This window comes from Halichoerus grypus, chromosome 5 (genome assembly GCF_964656455.1).
Source record: "Halichoerus grypus chromosome 5, mHalGry1.hap1.1, whole genome shotgun sequence".
Classification (NCBI taxonomy): domain Eukaryota; kingdom Metazoa; phylum Chordata; class Mammalia; order Carnivora; family Phocidae; genus Halichoerus; species Halichoerus grypus.
In genome coordinates, this window is record NC_135716.1 from 153132570 (window position 1) to 153153028 (window position 20459).

General features: G+C 49.1%; 1 protein-coding gene across 1 annotated transcript; it reads right to left on the bottom strand.

The window, feature by feature from the left end:
* Positions 1-24: 24 nt before the first annotated feature.
* KIF2C (kinesin family member 2C) lies at positions 25-19539 on the bottom strand. The gene is made up of 21 exons (XM_036108442.2): positions 19380-19539; positions 18211-18305; positions 15530-15631; positions 15311-15359; positions 12787-12909; positions 10883-11005; positions 10250-10350; positions 9535-9630; positions 9037-9091; positions 8789-8951; positions 6997-7087; positions 6689-6752; positions 6521-6612; positions 5594-5736; positions 4367-4571; positions 4143-4253; positions 3011-3078; positions 2592-2697; positions 2382-2495; positions 759-882; positions 25-662 (listed from the first exon to the last, which is right to left on the bottom strand). Exons 1-21 carry the CDS (start codon positions 19441-19443, stop codon positions 580-582), a joined length of 2172 nt encoding a protein of 723 aa, XP_035964335.1. The 5' UTR covers positions 19444-19539; the 3' UTR covers positions 25-579.
* Positions 19540-20459: the final 920 nt, after the last annotated feature.

The window sequence follows — 20459 nt, forward strand, 5'->3', positions numbered from 1 at the left end:
CCTTTCCACACACCACTCAACAGATTGATTTTTCCCTCTTTCTTTATTGTTAGACACAATGTATAAACACGTAAAACAGAAAACAGCAGGGATCCTCTTGAGCCTCAAAAACCAGCAAGGAAGAGATCCCAGAGACTTTTTTTTTAAGTACAAGACATAGTGCCTGAACCAAGGGCATGGAAGGCAGGCCAGAGCCAGCAGAGAGCTGGACTAAAGGCTCCTTCCCTCTCCCCAGAGCCAGGATAACCCCACAGAGCACCCCACCAGTAGCCAGTCCACACAGGCAGAAGGCCACCCAAGGGAAAACTCTATACCAGAGAGTCTTCCCCTCCTGGAGAGAAGGTAACACCCTTCCCATCCTTGCTCCCTTGAGGGCTACGACTGAGGAAAAGGAAAGTAGTGTCCCATGTCACTCTGACCCCCTCCCCAGCTGCCTCGGGCCCCCATACTTGGCATTTACCGAAGCCTGTCCCAGCTCAGACCCTGACTAGTCCCACCCGGCGCCCAAAGTTTGCTGGGGAGGGATGGAGAGTGGAAGAGGCTGGGTGTGAAACCAAACAGATCTTTTATTTGCGGTCGTCACTGGGGCCGTTTCTTGTTGCTTATCTGTTTGCTGGCCTGCTCTTCCAGCTGCATGGCCAGGCGCAAGGCCTTGATGACATCTGGAAGGAAGGGGTTGGGGGGGCACTGTGGGTCAGCGGGGGTCTCAGAGGCCCCTTTCCCTCAGGGCAGAGGCGCCATCCTCCAGCCATACCCACCTCGCAGGGCTGAGAAGTGCTTGGCTTGCTGGACCAAGGCAGACTCTGCCTTGTTCACGAAGGTCTCCAGGTCATAGTCCGGCTGCTCGGTCATCTCAGAGAGCTCCAGCCAGCCTGGCCCTTGCTGTGGTGACACGGGAGAACCTTGTCAGTTCAAAAACGGTCAAACCAACTTAGCAAACCCTTCCTGCTCCCCTACCACCTGCAATGCAGACGACGTGCACGAGCTGCGCATTCCTTCGGCCACAGCCCACACTCTGCCTCCTGACCTCCTCGCACAGAAATCTTCAACTGAATCCATCCTCTCTCCTGCCTCCAACTTGTCCCTCTCCCCGGGTCAAATGAACGTCACAATCTGTCTTGAGACCACGCCAGAAATGGGAGCAGCAACTTTATTCTTTTACCCTGCTTGTCCCCAGATCCTACCAATTTTGCCCCTTAAATGGCACCTGAGTCTCATGTCCTCACTCCAGTCCCATGGTGGCCATGGCCACACTCTGTCTAGGCACCAACACCTCTCTTGAACTCTTAACAATAATCTCCTAACTGCTCTTAACTCCGAAGTGCCTCTACTCATGCTCTCCCACATTCCCAAACCAGGCTCCACATTGCACCTAAAGCTCTGATAAGACCACGTCATCTGATCCGACCACACTCCGCTTTACTTCCTTCAAAGGCATCCACTGCCCTTGCGACCAAGTCCAGGCCTTGGGAGTGAACCATGGGCCCTCTAGCTGACCTGGCCATGGCCTTAACTCCATCATCTGCTCACTCTTTTTGCTTTGGTCAGAGTGAATCTCTCATTCTTCCTGAAAGTACCATGGCCTTTCACACATTTGTACCCCTGAGCACTCCAGGGAGGGAGGACAGACTTAAGCGCTTACTCTTCATGTGCCCTCCTCAGTTCAGAGTGGCCCAAGCTCCTTTCTGTGCTGCACCCTGAGCGCCCCCCTGGCAGAGGGCACTCTCGGGCCTCCCCTCCCCCTGCAGCAGGAGTCACAGCAGCACCAGCACCCAACACCTACCACACACTAACTGCATGCTGTGCACTGCTTTAAAAGCGTATCACTTAATCCTCAGACACAACCACCCTGTCTTGCCCATTTTAGAGATGAAGAAACTGAGGCCTAGTGATGATAAATGACTTTCATAAGGAAATCAGCTTATACATAGAAGGGTCAGGATTGATCTAGTCTTATTTTAGGGCGTACTATCCATACCTCATGTTTTTGGTCTTTGGTTTCAGCACAGCAGTTGACATACAGAAAGTACTCACCAAACACTCGCTGAATAAACAAGCCAAGGTCTCTGCATATAAATCACTCTCCAAAACCTCAATCAGGAGCATAGAGGAGAGACACTAGCTCTGGCTAGGAAGATGGAGGAGAAAGGCTGTGTGGGCCAGGCTGGAGAAGGGGGTATGTTAATTAGTTGTTCTAGAACAGCTAGATGAATAGGTAGAGAACGAAGGAATGCTAGGTAGAGGCCTGCCTCTTGCCATCCCTATCTGAAGACTTGTGGGAGCAAAGCCCAGGTCACGTTCAAAGAATGGTGCTAAGCACCACCAAGGGGTTCTGCTAGTATGGATATCCAATCCCTCCCTAGCCAGGGCCAGCTCCTCACTTGTATAATCTCCTTGAGCTCCTCCACGGCCCTTTCCTCCAACTCCCTGATCTGAGACATGGCTTCATTAAAACTGGACATCTGGGAAGATAGTTCCTCCTCTTCCTTGGAGAACTGCAGGGGCCAAAAGGAGAGGTACAACAGTATGGTCTAGTTCCGATCTCAGCAGGCCACATTTCCGTTCTGCCTGGCCCCACCCCCACACCTTACATTGCCTGTGATCAGGGACCCATGAGAGCTGGCTTCCATCTCTTCTGTTTCCATCTGAGTTGGCTGCTCCCCACTGGACCCACTGTGGGGGCTCAGCTCCTTGACCCTGAGGAAACAAGAAGGTCTCAGAGCCCACAGGAGCCTCCTTGGCACTCACAAGACTGCAGCACCACTCAGACCATGAGGCTCAAGGGGAGAAGCAGCTTTGACTTTGGCCTAGAGGACCCATGTTGGCTCTCGACCAAGGCCTGAAGGGGACTGGGACAGACCATCTAGCATCATGTCTGAACTCCCAAGTCTCAGATTCACTGAGTCACAGAAGAATGTACAGTAGGCACTGAGACTCCAGAGCTCCCTCCCTCTTCTTTTCCTCCCTCCTGCACCCCTCTCCCCATCCCGCTGGTCATGGGTACCAGTACCTGTCTGCATATCTTAGTGTGTTTAAAGTATATTCACAGGAGCTTATGCCTGGTGAGATCATGGCAATCTGCAAAAGGGGGAAACAGGCAGTTAAGGGTTGAAGATCACAGGGTAAGTGCACCAGACCTCCTCCTGCTGGAGACTGCCAGGAACTATCTATTTGAGCTGCTGACACCCACACAGTATTGAAGCAGGAAGCTAATAATTAAGCATCCATTCTGTGCCAGGCAACTTGCCCCATGGGCACCGAAAATTAATGCACCTTGAAAATTGGTTCCTGGTGCATCTGGTTATCCCCTCTGTTGCTTTATCACTTTATTGATCCTCTCACCAAGGTCACATCTTAAGGAGCGGTGGCTCCTGCTGGAACCTTCTATTCAGCTGGGCTCAGGAATGATGGTTTAGAGCTTAGTCAGAAATTCCCACCTTCCCTAGTAGGCTGGGAAGAGGAGATTCCTTGGAGGGGAAGAAGGGCAGACCCTAGCTAGCAGGGCTTGTAGATAAAATAAGGGGACAAAAATCATTTAAGGCCGTAGCCCTTTCCTATCTGCAAAGCTGGGAGCCAACAAACCTGAAGGAAGCCATAGAGGAGATGAGAATTTCCCTCTCCTGCTTTCCCATAGCCCTCCTTCTGATTTCTGGGACCCCATTTCACCAGGTAAGGGAGCATGGACCATCCCCAATCCAAGAGCTGCCAGACATACAGTAAAGCGAGCATATCCTTTCCTTCCCTCTTGAATAGGCAAAGAGGAACTTGGTACTAAAAGGCCAGGTGGGAGCGGGGTGGCGACTGGGTGGTACAGTCAGTTGAGCATCCGACTCTTGATTTGGGCTTATGTCATGATCTCAGGGTCCTGGGATCGAGCCCCATGCTGGGCTCTGCACTTGGCGAGGAGTCTGCTCGAGGATTCTCTCTCTCCCTCTCCCTATGCCCCTACCCTAGCTCGTGCGTGCACGTGCTCTCTCTAATAATTAAATAAATCTTTAAAATAAGTAAGTAAATAAATAAAAGGCAGCAGGGGATGCCCAGTCAAGATCAAGCTTGGAAACCCAGGTGGCCAGGGGCACCAAACCTGCCCACAGACAGGACTCAGGGTCTTTCTATACCACCTCCAAAGTGACCCTACTCACCATGCAGGTCCTTGAGTTCTCCCCGATAAAGGAGTCCCTCAGCACCTGTGTCAGCTTGCTCTCTCGAAACGGGGTGTGAGCCTTGTTCTGTCCCAGGGCCCTGATGCACTCCTGTGGGAGAGCAGGAGCCACTGTGGTCCCTTCCTTCCTTCTGGGCCGCCCACTCCCTCCCTCCCTCCACCAGGAGCCCTCCAGGCCAACCACCTCTGTCTAGGCCCTGCTACCTTCAGAGCCAGGAGGCTCTTGTTGATTTCTGCACCTTCCATGCGGGTCTGCCGGTCAGCACTGGAAGTGTCCGCACCTCTCTCATTCCCTGCCAGATCCACCAAAGAGAACTTGCCATGCACTCTCCCTTTGGCTCGAAGAAGAATCTGGAAGCAGGCATGGGAGCGGGAAGAGTTGGAGTTGGCAAATGTCTGCCCAGAGGTCCTGTGTCAAAGGAGAGCAAAGAAAGGCTATGAGCCTCTGAGGTTACCAGCCACTGTGGCTCCCCAGAGTTCAAGCACCCGACTCCACAGCACTAAGTTCTCTGGTACAAGGGGCACAAGTCAGGACTCGGAGCAGTCCTGTGTCTTCTTGTCCCGGACTTCTGTTTTGTCCTCCGTGGGCAGCAGCTCTCCCTCCAGCTCCGGACCTAGCAAGTTTTCCTGGCAGTGAAAGTACTGGATTCTGTGCTAGGACCTTAGCCAGACCCGACGGCCCAACAGCACATGGGGAAGGAGTGGCCTGTGTTGCAGGGCCCAGCGGGAGAAGGAAGGGTTGTCATGAATCACTTGTCAAAGCTTGAGGGCCCTGAGGAGGGCAGCCCGTTCCCTGGGCCTCCATAAGCCACCCAGCACCCCACTGCACCATGCCTGGTGGCAGAGGACTTCTCTAACTCTATAGAGGAGCTAGGACCCCATCACTTCCAGCCTAGAACATACCCAGAGATCCTGTCTCCTACCACAGAGGGAGAGAAGAGCAAAGAAAAACCTAGAGAAGTCAGGAAGTATGCTGTGGGGTAAGAGCCTGGAAATAAAGTCTGCCTTTCGGGGGGAGGGGAAGCGCCTGAGTGGCTCAGTCGGTTAAGCGTCTGCCTTCAGCTCAGGCTCAGGTCATGATCCCAGGGTCCTGGGATCGAGTCCCACATCTGGCTCCCTGCTCAGCAGGGAGCCTGCTTCTCCCTCTCCCTCTGGCACTCCCCCTGCTTGTGCTCTCTCTGTCAAATAAATAAATAAAATCTTAAAAAAAAAAAAGTCTACTTTGGTTAGATTTAAGACACTTTGACTCGCTCCTGATGAGCCTCTGGCCTGGGGTCATCGGCCCTATTGAGAGTCCTTAACGCAGGGGCCCTCACAGCCCTCACCAAGCTGCAGAGAGCGGCACTCTGTGGAAACGGCAGTGGGCTTAGAGCGAGGGTCTGTCACCTGAACCAGGGACTGGGGGGCCCTTCCCATCACCAGAACTCTGACCTGCAGGCACTGCCCATGTCGATCATCTTGATGACCTCGTCGGCACAGCTAACCAGGTGCTCCTGCAGCCCCACCACCTGCACCTGCTGCTTGCCATCTTCCAGCACCCGCAGCTTGGCTTTCTTGTTGAGCAGGTCGAACAGCTGTGCCAGGCAGGGGAACAAGGCTAAGGCTGTCAGGGGCCGGGCACCCCACCCGACACCCCATCCTTCAGGGCCTGTCCCAGCTTAGAGAAGGCTGGCAGCAAGGAAGGCAGAGAGAAGCTAAGCCGGGTGCAGGGCAGTACCCCTGAAAGCCGAGTTGGGCTGCCTCAGCGTGCTCTCTTACTTCGCTAGCTATGGGAGCCTAGACCCGTGCCCAGCGGCTCCGGGCTTATTCCTCATCTGCAGCATAATGACGGTAATACTTCCTCAGAGGTTACTGTCGTGAACGAATGAGTTGAGACATGTGCTTTAGCACACGATACCATATCAATAATCCACATTAGCTATAATTATTATTATTATCCTTGAGAGCCTGCTCTGGGGAAGGCAACTCTGCAAAAGCATGGAGTGTAGAGAGAGAGGGTACAGAGTATAAGGGGTGGAGGAGAGAGTGAAAGAGAAGATGAACAGAGAATGAACGTACACGATCAGGGGAAGAGTAGAAAGGTTATAAAGGAGGTGGGTCAAGGGAGGGCAGAGCACACACAAGGCAAGCTGCCCATGTGAGAGGGGGCCCTGAAGAGTATTGCTGCCCTACTTGTTGAGCTTGGGCCCCATCTCATCATCAGATGAAATCTCCCACACATGTCCGGGCAGAGCAGCCCATCAAAGGCTTGACGGCCCACAGGTTGTTTGGTTTCTACAATTTCTAGCCAACCTCAAGGATTTAGAAAGTTCAGGGGCCCCAAGAGTATAAATAGGGGGCTCCTTGCCCGCTAGCTACCTTTCCATTATAGATCTCGAAGAATGTCACATAGACTTCCAGGCCCAGGTTCCGGTAGCGGGGCTGATTCTTCAGGAGGAAGACATCTCGGGCTATGGAGAGAGCCTGGATTAAGTAAGCAGCCTGGCTTTCTGTGCCCAACCCCGGTGCGGCAGAACACATACTTACAGGCCATGGCATAGATCCCTTTGGATGCTTTCTGGGCTTTCCCAGAGAGGTCTCCGCCCATGGTCTGCAAGGGAAGGGGTGGAGGACGGTGGTACATACGGGGCCTTGGGCCTAGGCCAGAGCACCACTGGCTTCATCGCCACACCAAGGCCGAGATGCTGCCCCGCAGAGGCGTGTGGCGCTAGAGTATCTGCTGATGGAGTGTCTGTGCCAATGGCACTTTCTGCAAGAAGCTCACCGGCTTCCTTTTCAGGGACCCGGTGAGATACTATGGGCAGGTGTGCTCCCAGCCAGGCCTGAATACTCACATGTGTCTTGCCGCTTCCCGTCTGGCCATATGCAAAACAGGTTGCTTTTCCCCCTTCAAAGATGGTCTGGACCAGTGGCCTTGCTGTGAACCTAGAAGAAAGGATAGGAGAGAGTATTTATCTCTCCCTAAAATGTGCTTCCTAGAATGTGGTCCTGTTGGCTCTTTCACTGCAGAACTCCTGGGGTCTTCAATTCCTCCTTCCAAGCACTAGCACTCCTCTCCTGCAAAGTGGTCCTACCGGACCCCAGCCCCACTGATAAATTTGAAATTCTTCCAACCAACTGGGGAGGGCTGGACTGACCTGCCAAGAGTAAGCAGGTGGCCTTCACTCTAATTGAGCCACCAGCCCTCCCTCCAACCCTGAGACCCAAGGTGAAACCCTGAGCTTAGAAGCTGACCGCCAGCATAAGAAACACTACAAAGATCAGCGGAAACCCTCTAAAGTAGGACCTTAAAATATTTTAGGCTTTGTGGGCCACATAGGTATCTCTCACTTTTTTTTTAAGGTTTTATTTTTAAGTAATCTCTATGCCCAATGGGGGGTTATAAACTCATAACCCTGAGATCAAGAGTTGCATGCTCCACCAACTGAGCTAGCCAGGCGCCCAGCTGTCACATTAAAAAAAAAAAAAAAAAAAAAGATCCTTTAAAAACAGAGAAACTATTCATTCTTAGTTTGAGAGCCCTTTTTATAAAAAGGGATTGTGAGCCAAATTTGGTCCATGGGCTGTAGTTTGTCATCCTCTGGTCTGGAGCAGTCCTGATAATAGAACTTTCTGTGATGGAGCGCCTGGGTGGCTCAGTCGGTTAAGCATCTTGACTGTTGGTTTCAGCTCAGATCATGATCTCAGGGTCAGGAGATGGAGCCCCACGTTGGGCTCTGCGCTCAGCGGGGATTCTCCTTGAAAGATTCTCTCCCTTTGCCCATGTGCGTGCTCTCTCACTCTCTCCCTAAAATACATAAATCTTAAAAAATAAATAAATAAATAAATAAAAGAACTTTCTGTGATAATAGAAATGCTCTCTACTGTGCTAATAGCAGCCGAGGCCACATATGGCTATTAAGCACGTAAAATGTGGCTAATATAACTAAAGAATTGAATTCTAGGACACCTGGCTGGCTCAGTTGGTAGAGCATGCGACTCTTCATCTCAGAGTCATGAGTTTAAACCAAAAAAAAAAAAAAAGAAAAACTGAATTCTTAATTTTATTTTTTATTTAAATAGCTACATGATGGAGTGCCTGGCTGGCTCAGTCAATGGCGCATTTGACTCTTGATCTTGGGGGTTGTGAGTTCGAGCCCCACCTTGGGTGTAGAGATTACTTAAAAATAAAAATCTAAAAAAACGGAACAAGAACTAAAAACTACATGAGGCTTGTGGGTGCTGTATTAGACAAAGCAATCCTAGTGTGTGCAGAGTCTGCTAAGCTTAGTGGGTAACAGAGTGGCTGCATAAGATATTGGAAGAACCCCTACAGCCTGCCCAGCCCAGCCTCAGCAGAGTGCAATGCGTAATACCTCACTTATGAGCCATTCAAGGATGGGCTGCTAAAGATGCAAAATGGGATATGACAAGCCCAAGCTGGGCCTTCCTGGTGCCTGGGAATTGGGAGTCGGAGTCAAGGCTGTAGTCAGAGCCGGAGCCAGCTCTGTGACGGCTGATCCAAAGAAAATACAAGACCAGGAAGGTCTCAGAGTTCAGTGTGGCTGTGAGTAGTGTTATCACAATGTCCTGCATGGAAAAGAGGAAGGCTGGGAGAAGGGGAAAAAAAAAAGGCAAGAGACTAACCTGTAGACAACTTCATTTGAAACTGTTTCATCAAATGCAAAGTCAAAGCAGAAGGCTTGGTTCTCCAGATACTTTGTTAAGTCCACTTTTAACTTGGGCTCGTGGACCAAGAGGAGACACTTGCTGGGAACGGAAATCACATCAATTTCTTTCTTGGCCAATTCTGCAGAAGGAGAGTATTTCAGGGGATGATTCCTGGACACGGAGGATGTCAGTCCAGAGCCTCCTTCTGACTGATCAGGGCTTACCTTGTTTATTCAGCGGGCGTTTCCTCACACAGACACATATCCTGTGCTCTTCGATCTTCAAGAGGATGAGAGAAGACAACCAGCCAGTGAAAGGTCAGAGCAATATTGAAAGAACCCCTCCTCTTCCAGTCCCGTGTCTGGCCCACTCAGGGGCCAGGACCTGACACTAGGACCCCTGCCTCCGCTCTGCTCTAGAGCACAGCAGACAGCTCTGAATTTCCTTCCCACTTTCCTCACTCTGCTGCCTACAGTTTTCAGTGCTACTTGCATGGTTATTAGTAAGGATCTAGCCAACCTATGCAAGTGAGGAGGGTGGGAGTTTTGGAGATCAGACTCTCCCATCGAGCCTTACTAGCTCTAGCCCACCAAAGGGTACTGAAAATACCTCAAGGGTGAGTGGAGGTTCCTGTAGGGTCTCACTCTCCTAAAGGGGAAATTCGTCTCTCAATTGTACACTTACTCAGGAAGGAGAGGTAGAAGCCCTTTGGGCTTACTTACAGGATCAGTCACAGTAAGCGGATGACATTCCAAAGTAGTCCGAAATTCTTTAATCATCCGGGCGAATTCCCAGTTTGGAAAGCTGCTGTCATACTCCTGTTTGGGACAAGGGCGAAAAAGGACAGATGGCTGACATGCCGACATGTAAGTGCTCTCAGAGCTCAGTGCTAAGCAGCAACAGCTCTTTACATGCATACAGCCCTTCAGTTGACAAAGACCCCCAGTCTTACTTCCTCCCACCCTGGCTCTAGGCTGAGAACTCACGAACAAAGCCCTGAAGATGGAGACTGGCAGGGGGTTGCCTAGGCATGTACCAAACCACTCTAGGAACTAGGGCCAGAGCCACTCTCCCCTTTTAGGAGCCCAGCAGGTTGAGATTCCCGAGAGCAATGAACCCAATTGAGAGGAAGTGCTCCAAACTGGAACTCCATTGCAGCACTTCCCCCGCCCCCACCAACACAACCGGGGGGGTGGGCAGGGAAGTAACTCTGCCCAGTAGCTCCGTTGCCATCACACATATTGGTCAGCATGAAATATTCCTCACCCGAAGGCTTCAGAAACTATCTGACTTATTTCTTCTCTGAGTCCTGAGAAACCAGTTAAATGTCCTAGATATCAGAACTGGAGCCTCAGAAATGCTGGGGCCCAACTGTATCTCTGTTGCTGGTGAGGGTGCAGGACATCTGTCTCAAAACCCTTGACCTAAGAAAAGTACCTGTGCTCGCTTTATTCTCATTTCGGAGTTCTGGGCCCTCTTCTCTTCTCTCTTGTTCTTCATTTTTTCCATTTCCTTCACAATACAGGATTTCCTCCGAACTGTGGGGAGCAGGGGAAAGGAAGCCCACTATTACCTGTCTAGGCCAGCCGGCCTACTCTTCAGCTGCTGTACTGAGTCCTGGGCCTTTCCTAGACCCTTTTTTTTTAAATGACCATATGCAAGGAGAGGCAGCAACAGATGTGACTGTGGGGAGGGCCAAGCCCACAAAGTAAAGACTTGCACAAGCACTCTAGGCCTAACCCAAGCTCTCTCCACGCCTCTGTGGCATTTTCTCACAATCAGAAGAGGGGATACCATCCCTGATTGATCTTGATGGTCATTCTGGTTTATCCTTCAGGTGTCGGCTAAGACTTGAGCTGTGACAACAACTCAACTACATCCAAGGGCTCCGGTCAGCTAGTGGGGACAGGGTCACCTCTTGTGAAAGACTGATGCCAAAGACACAGGAAAACATGCCCCCATGTGACAAACATGGTTTGAACTCAGGTGCCAAAGCAGGCCAGGTTTGGGACAGATGGAACAACCTGTCCTGCACCAGGAGCAGGAGAGCAGACAGCTCGGCGCATCTACCTGAGTTCACAGGGTTTGCAGAAGAGCTGCCTCGGATGGAATGGACTTGCTCTTCCACTTCCTCGCTGACCATCGTCAATGGTATTTCAGCCACTGCCGGGCAGGAGGGCCTAGGGGGGCCAGCTGTGGAGGAACAAGAGTCACTGGCGAAGCAGGCAGGCATACCAGAGCTGTGCTCCTCTGAGCCCTAGCAGGTCATGTGCCAGGACGGGTGCAACCGACTGTGGCTCAGCAAGGGCTCAGGCTCCCACAGTGTGAGCAAAGCTTGGGCTTTTCCCTTCACCTCAGCCCACACCCTGAACCCAGTCAGTCTCTCTGCGAGGGCTGGCTCCTGGGATCAAAATTCTTGGGAGGGTGGGGTGCTTGGCTGGCTCAGTCAGTAGACAGTACAACTCTTGATCTCAGGGTTGTAAGTCTGAGCCCCATGTTGGGTGTAGAGATTACTTAAAAATAAAATCTTTAAGGGGCGCCTGGGTGGCTCAGTTGGTTGAGTGTCCAACTCTTGATTTCAGCTCAGGTTGTGGTCTCAGGGTGGTGAGACTGAGCCCCACTTCAGGGGAGTCTGCTTGAGATTCTCTCTCTCCCTCTCCTTCTTCCCCCACCCCCCTGCTTTCTCTCTTTCTCTGTCTCTAAAATAAATAAATAAATCTTTAAAAAATAAAATCTTAAAAAAAAAAATATATATATATATATATGTATATATATATATATCTGAAAGGGTATGTAAATAGCTCAGTATGGACTTCACCACAAAGGAAAAGCCTCTAAAGGCCTGAAGACTTTAGGCTTGACCCAAGCCTGGGTTCTCAGGCCAGGGCTTTCTACTCATTTGGAAGAAAAGCCAGGATTTTCTGACTTCTCCAAAGCCTTGGAGCCTGGATGGCTAACAGGAACAGACAGAAAAGCCAGGAATAACAGGAAACTGAGTGGAACAACTGGGTGGCTCAGTCAGTTAAGTGTCTGCCTTTGGCTCAGGTCATGATCCGAGGGTCCTGGGACCAAGCCCCGCATCAGGCTCCTTGTTCAGCAGGGAGCCTGCTTCTTCCTCTACCTGTCTGTCTGTCTCTCTCTCTGATAAATAAATAAAATCTTAAAAAAACAAAAAACAAAACCAGGAACCTGAGCCACAACTAAACATACTGATTCAACCCAGAAAGGTACATCCCATGATAACTCTACTTCCCATACCTGCTTGTGACCCTTTTATTTACCTTCATTTTATTAGAGCTGAATTTGACATGTAAGACGTAATGATTGTATATCTTACAAAATCTGCACTTGCTTTATCTAATAAAAGTTAGCAACTAAAAATATTTTTAGTTTTTTTTTTAAAGATTTTTATTTATTTGAGAGACAGCATGACTACGGGCAGTGGGAGAGGGAGAAGCAGACGCCCCACTGAGAGGGGAGCCCGACATGGGGCTCAGTTCCAGGACGCTGGATCATGACCTGAGCTGAAGGCAGACGCTTAAACAACTGAGCCACACAGGTGCCCTTAAAAATATTTTAAAATTCCATTTATACAAAGTCCAAAGTTAATTTATGCTATCAGAAGTCAAGATTATAGGTACCCTTAGGGGCTTAGGAACTGTCGGGAGCTTGAGGAGGGGCCGTTGGGTTGCTAGTAATGCTCTGTTTGATCTGGGTGTTAGTTACATGAATGTGTTCAGTTTGTGAACTATATACTCAATGATACATTTGCTTTTCTGTATATATATTACGTTTCAATAAAATTAAAAGAGTAAAATGAAATGATTTCCAAATAAGGGAGCGGGGGGAGCGCGCCAGAACAGAACTGAAGCCAGGGGAATGTAGGAATCTCAGGATATTCTAGAACAGGGACAGGGCAATATATGAGGAGCTGTTCCAGAACCTCAAACAGGGAAAACAGATTCATTACTCACTGGGAGCTGAAAACTGCTTGCGGGAACTGGTAGACACTGGTAGCTCGACCTCCATATCATTCTCCTGAGTGGTAATGCGAACCTCTGAGACGGTAGACATTCGAGTGGAGCGGCTGCGGAGACCTGGAGAACCAAGGGCAGTGGCCAGTCAGTGCAGCGAGATCAGGAGGGCCGGTGGGGGCCACTAGGGGGGCAACCCTCCAAGATTCTGTATAGGGTGAGACGGGTCCAGACCACCAGGAAAGGAGCCCACCAACTTCCCGTTCCTTCTACCCAGGGAAAAGGAAATATTAGAAAGGCCAAGTACTAGTGACCCCAAAACTAATCTGTTCGTTCTGCCCATCTGAGAGCTCCCAAGAGCAAGGACATCTCCCACAAGAGCATCTGTCTCAAGTAAATGGAGGGACCTTACAGCCAATCTGAAATCCTTTCTGAAGAGGCAGACCCAATCTCTGAGAAAAAGCATTATTAAACCTTAACTGCAGTGACTCCTACCACTGTACAATCTTCCCATATTTCCAAACAACACTGTAAGGTAAGTATCAATGTTCCCATATGATGGAAGGGGGGAACGGAGGCTCAGAGAAATTAAGTGACCTGCCCATTGTCACTCAGTCAATAAGTGTTGGAGCCAGGATGGGAACCCAAGACTGTCAAGATTCCAAACGCTGGGCTCTTCCCACTGCTCCAGGATGCTCTACAGAGCCAGGCCTGGGCCACATCATCGGATCACTACATCAGCAGGGTCAGCTACATTGATTTTCTGGAATCTTAGAAGAATGCTTAAGTGAGAGAAACGACTGAGTTGTATTTGAATTCTTGTTAACTTCTACCCATTTATATAGTTACCCTCCATAAGAGAGAAACAATTCATCACCTACGAAATAAGTCAGAAACTTGGAAATAGAACACCCGGTGTAACATAGGCAAACACCAACTTGTACTGAAATTCTGAGTCTCCTAAGTCTACGCTGATCTGATGGCTCTGTATAATCCATGTCTTTCATTAAGAGCATAGATTATTGGGTGCCTGGGTGGCTCAGTTGGTTAAGCGACTGCCTTCAGCTCAGGTCATGATCCTGGAGTCCTGGGATCGAGTCCCGCATCAGGCTCCCTGCTCAGCAGGGAGTCTGCTTCTCTCTCTGACCCTCCCCCCTCTCATGCTCTCTCTCTGTCTCATTCTCTCTCTCAAATAAATAAATAAAATCTTTAAAAAAAAAAAAAAGCATAGATTATCATCATTTTCCTATTTCCTAAAAGATTTGTCATCTTGTGTTTCATTTCTACTGCTGAATAGCATGTACCCGTATTAGGATTTGTTTTTCATTGACGGGGCTGGGGCAATGTCCTCTGAGGACAGGCATATGCAGTAAGACCATTCCAATTTCTCTTGCAGGTCCTTACAGTATAGCTAGCAAGAGGGCCAGCACCCCACCACTCAGGCCCAGCCCAAGCTTGCAATTGCACCACCTTCCACCTGGGATCCCCCCAACCTGAAGGTCCAGGCAAGTGGCTTCTGGGCCCCTGTGGTAGTTGGACCATGTCAGGGCAGTGATCACCCCTGGTTGGGACAGGCCACACAGGCTTCGAGGGATAGCTGGCTCTGAGTCATAAGTTGGATTTCTTGGGCAATTTGCACCTACAGCCACCCCACCCCCTATAGCTACAGACTATTGTAGTCAGAGTTGGTGTACTCGGACTACTTCCGTGGAGAAAGCCCAACCTTCTCCTAGACTTCAAGGCAATGCTATTATTCTTCCCATCCCACCCCACCCCCGATCTCCACAGCACCATCGACTATACTTCCAAACAGCCCAGACCTAGTTTTTCTCTGGGCCTGCTCACCACCTCACTCCAAGGCACACTGTTCCCTTGAGGAAAGAAAACAAGCCCATGAGTGGCTGCTTATTGTTCTGGATTCTATGGGAAAGGCTTCTAGGCCAATTGGCAAATTTCCCAAATATATCAGGTCCTTGGGAGGTTGGCCTAAGGGCTGGATTCTTTTTTTTTTTTTTTAAGCAGTACGATTGAAGTACAAAAAGCTGTAGGTATTTATTCAACTCGCTGTGTCCAGAGATAAAGTAAACACCCATGAAACTATCATAATAATCAATGCCATAAACTTACCCATCACTTCCTAAGGTCTGTTTCTGCTCCCTTTGTTTTGTATTTTGTTTATTTTTATTTTGTTGTTAATATAAGATCTACCCTCATAGTAAAATTTTAAGCATACAATACAGTGCTGGTAATCACAGACCAGATGTTATACATGAGATCTCCAGAACTTATTACCCAGAAGTGAAGTTTCCCATGAAACTTTGTACTCTTTGACTAAAATCTCCCTATTTCTACCTCCCTGTAGGTTGGATTCTTCCTAAGATGCTTGGAAGACAGCACAGGACTCAGCCCATACAGAGCCACCTGCTAAAGTGGAGCAATGAGTCTATGTCACAACTTCCTGTGCCCCAGGAACATTATCCCAGGCACAAACCCCATGATGACAAGCCAAGAGAAATCCATTTACCTTCCTTCGGAGCAGGAATTTTGGAGTTGACTGATCTGCGTTTTTGTTTCTGAAAAACAGAACAAACCATCACAATAAATGGTTCCTAACAATATTCAAGGACCTATCTTAGGTCCATGTGTTATGCTGAAGTCCTAGGAAGTCCCAGAAAATCAGCAAAAGCCAACAAGCCAAGCAGATCATCTGGGGCACTGGTTCGGCCGGATGACAAGCACCTACCTGGACCGTTACATTCTCTTGCAGGGGCAGATTATCCTTTGGGTGTAAGGGAAGAAGTTGTAAAAGTTCTGGGTTTATTGCGGCCACATCATCAAAATCAATCTGCAAAGAGCAAGTAAAAAGTTTTAGTGGAACAACATGGCTTATTCAATCCAATTGCATCTCTGCAACCAAGGCTACCCCCAAATTCAGAATTTACCAACTTTAAGTTCCACCAAGTACTAATAACTATAAACAAATAGTCATTAGTCATGGTTTACCATCTAGATGGATATTGGCTCCTGATTGCCAAGCCAATGGTAGATGTCAGTGATGAGAACGAGGTAAAGAGGAGGGCAGACAGACAGGCAAACAGGTAGTCCACAGTAGATCTAGGCCACTTGGCTCCCCTACTGTTCTGCTGGGCAGGGGGTCCTGCTGGGCACAGTCCCCTGAGCACCTCTTGATGGCTGACACGGAGGAGGAAACGAGTTCTAACTGTCCCGGAGATAGTCAAAATGGAGGGCCGTTCTGGATCTTATGGGCGGGGACAAGTTCCAGAGAGCTGCTACATAACCCTAAGTCTACCTACATTTTCTACTGGGCCCAGAAACTTCTTCCCCAGTCACGGCTTCCTGTTCATGCCTTCCCTACTTCCTGCTCATGTCTGTAATGAGGTCACAATTCTAGGTTTACATCACCAGAGTCCTGCAACCCTCTAGGAACAACTCAAACTTCATGAGCACAGTTCACAGCAGTTCACAACACAGTGCCAACTTGGTTATCTGCATCTCAAAATGTTTCCAAGCTGAAGCATGTACTCCAGGGTGAAAGCTTTACCTCTACATATGCAACCTATATTTATTAACTAGCTTATTCAAACATTTATTAGGCACGATTAAGGCAGTAGGGGGGAAAGTATTCAAAGATGAATGAAGACATATATTGCCCTTGCCTTCAGTTAGCTCATATTCTAATGGCGAAGTCATAAGCACAGAGGGCTAGAAACCACGGCAGCACAGGACAAGAACAGAATCACCAAATGCAAAACCTGGCAAGTACTTCGGGAACCACACTTTTGTCCCCGTTTCTTCGACAGCTACAGACCCTTCCTACACACTCCTCCTGTTTCTGACACTTAAACCACAGAAAACAAACACCATAGGAGACCAATGATCTAACCCTAGTTCTGACATTAAGTAACTCTCACACTGATGATTCAGGGTGAACATCCCGGGAGGAGGAGTAAGAGTGACAGTGTGAAGGCAGCAAGGCACTAGGCATGGTCACAGAGTGGGGACCGGACCCATCTGCCCCTGGCCCAGCATACTTTGGAAGAAGAGCGTATGGTACAAAGAAAAAGGTTGACTGGGGTCAGATCCTGAAAAGGCTTTGAATGCCTCACTAAGACGTTCAGACCTTTTTCCAAAGGCAGTATTGAGCTGGAGTGAGACCCTACAAGAGCTATATTTCTAAACAACAAAAACAAGCTAACAAACAAAAACCACAAGGAACTACTAATAGCTGGTTAAAAATAATTTTAGGAACCTCTTGACTCAAGGGCAGATAGTGTAAAGTATTCAATCCTTTTATTTCTCAAATATACCACCTAAAGATCTGCATACCTACCAGAAGGCACTATGCTAGGCAAGTCCTTTTCCTGTGTTATCGCATTATGCTCCAGGAAAGGAGGTCCAGGTCTGTCTTATTCACCTCAGGATGCCATCTGGCATTTTGAAACCAGTACAAGATTATCTGTTGAATAAATTCTCATGACAACCTTATGAGGTAGATATTATCATCCTCGCTTTTTGGTGAGGAGATTGAATTTCTAAGAAAGTTGAAAACGTGCCTCAGAATACAAAATAGTGGCAGAGCCAGACTAGAATCCAGGTTTTTATACTTCTAGCCCGGTGAACTTTTTACCACACCACAATGCCTCTAAAACATAAATGCTTTAGTCACACCGCTTCTCTTCTCAAAATCTTTCCAAGGCTCCCCAACGCCTACAGAATAAAACCTTAAACATGTTAGTGCCAGAGATGAAGACCCTCTGTCCCCTTTTTCAACTGTCCAGCATCCTGAGCCTTCCACTGCCTGGAACAAGCTTCTTCACTAGTCCCTAGAAGGGCCATCTCACTGTTTCTGCTAAGCCTTCCCGTCCCACCCCCACCAGTCAAGCTCATCCTCAGTGAGTTACCACCTCTGAGCTGCTCTAGCAGTATTCATCTGTGCCATTTATCATAAGTTGCCTTCGGTTCTTTGGTGTTTCAGAAATACTTTTGTCTCCTCAACGGGATTATCAGTTTTGCTCCCCAAACTGTCATAGGTAGTTTGCACTCAGAAGCTAGGGTACATAAGCAAGGTTTTAGGATTCTGTGCAGTTTGTCTTCTACAAACACACCAGAAACTGTTGATTGCTTCAATTTAGACCAGGCCTGACTAAATAAAATCCTAAAGCATCCAAAGAGGATTAGGGAGGACAAGGCAGCATCAGAAACAAGGCTCTCACAAGTTCCATTTCCACACAGATCTTTTTGTTTTTTTTTAAGTAATCTCTCTGCTCAACATGGGGCTAGAACTCAGGACCCTGAGATCAAGAGTTGCTTGTTCTACCGACTAAGCCAGCCGGGCGCCCCTTCACACAGATCGCTTAGGGAGGAAGGTGTTAAATGTGGTAGAGGCATTCTCACAGAACTTACCTCTTTGCCCTTTGTGGCGTCTCCTTCTATCCATTCCACTGAAACACAGGATTTCTCCAAGTTCACAGTCCTTACATTGGCACTGTGGATTATGCCTACGGTATGAAAAGTCGAGTTTACCCATCTTTTTCACTTTTAGAATCCCACAGAGACTCTAATGTGGAGTTGACTTGAAGGAAGCGACAGCTGCCTTTTTCTTTCTTTTTAACACTAGAAGACAATATAAACCTCCTGGCACCTCACCCTTAGAATATCCCACCATGAGGTAGGCAGGGAACAGGTCTTAAAACTGAGCTGCAGGGGCGCCTGGGTGGCTCAGTCGTTAAGCGTCTGCCCTCAGCTCAGGTCATGATCCCAGGTTCCTGGGATCGAGCCCCGCATCAGGCTCCCTGCTCAGTGGGAAGCCTGCTTCTCCCTCTCCCACTCCCCCTGCTTGTGTTCCCTCTCTCGCTGTGTCTCTATCAAATAAATAAATAAAATAAAAAAAAAACCCAAAAACTGAGCTGCAGGGGATAAGGATTCACCCCCCACTCAAAAGAGAGCCTACAGTGAGGTGAAGGTATGTCTGGGCAGAGAAGTCACTCTAGTCCTTCGGTACTGTTCCTCAACACGCACTGAGGCTCTAGTGCCCTCGGGTTTCCCTACCTCACTCCTGACATTATGTCTGACCATTCTCCTAATGACAGGGTATTAGACCTGCCAGAGATGCGGTAGCTGCTTAACCAAAAAAAGAGAACAGATTTGCACGCTCCTGTAGAGTAAGGATCTTTTCTGCCTGATTAACCCTGAATCCCAGTGCCTGACATACTGCAAGTGCGGAATATTTAGAGGAGAGTAAAGGGGCCAGGAAGCCGAGGTCCCTACAAAGCAAGGCAATTTCAGGGGAGAACTCTGGAGGCGAAGTGAATCTAGCAACCCTAACTTCCCTAGGAGATCCACTGACTTGGAGGAGCCCCGCCCATTTCCGAGGACAGGCAGGGGAACCACCGCCAGTGGAGGCCCCTGGACCTGGGTAGAAAAGACCGACGGCCGGTGCAGACACGCAGTCCAGGTGGAGGCGGGGGAATCCCCAACAGTGTCTCGACCCTGCTGTTTGGGGGGGGGGGAGCAGTAATTTCAGCCGTCTCACAGCCCAAGGGTCCCCTTGACCTCGCGACCCCGCCCCTCACCATTACTGCGTTGGATCTTGATGGTGAGACCGGGAAACAGGCGGGCCTGAAGCGACGAGTCCATGGGCAGTCGCCGGGAAGAGAAACACGAAATGCAAAAAAAACCACAGCTCCGCTAACCCTATCGAGTCTTAACGCCGCGCAAACCGCCGCAGTTTAAATCCCGCGCGCCAGCGTCTTTCATAACGTCATCACGCTGCCACCGACCTCGCTTCCTCCAGTCCGCGGCGCCCTCCACAGCCTATTGGGATATGTAGTCTCGGGTCGGTTTTCCGGCGCCTAGGACCGCCCACCCGCCTAGCCACACCCCCGCGCGCTGGGCCTACTGGGAGCTTGGCAGTAGCCGGGTGGGAAGTTTACTTTTCCCGACGTTACACGGAAAGCTCGCAGCGCTGCAGGGTTCCCCAAAACTGAGAAACTCCAGTATGGTGTTTGAGACTGTGGGGTCCCTCAGACATCCCGACTTCTTCAGTTACTAGCTCAGTGACCTTGGGTAGTTTAGAAACGACTCGCGGTTTCCTTCTTTGCACAATGAGGAGTATGCTTTCTCCCTCACGGAGTTACTGCGAAATTTAAATGAGGAACTATGTTTAAAGTGCTTGGGAGACATTACCTGGACATTTATTGTATTCCACGTGCTAGGCATGGTGCTGGGTGCTAAAGATAATAATAGTGAACAAGATACAGTTGTTGCCCTCCTTGACCTAACATTTCTAATGTGAGCAGGGAACACAAAGAAGCAACAAGTAAATTACAAATTGTGGTAAGTGCTCTGAGGGAAACTGAGATCTGAGACAGAAAATAATGGAGGAACCTACTTTAGATAAAGTGGCTAGGGAAGAAATCTTTGAAGAGATACCTAACCTGAGTCTAGAGAACAAGAAGGAACAAACTATGTCAAAATGGAGGGCAGGAAGGTGGGAGCATCCCAGATTAAGATCTGAGGACTGTGTGTGCAAAGGCCCTGAGGCAGGAAAGAACTTGATCTTGTTTGAAGAACTGAAAGAAGCCATTGTGGCTGGAAAGCAAGAGGAGAGGGGTGAGAACACGTAGCATCTTCTAGCCCATAGTAAATAATTT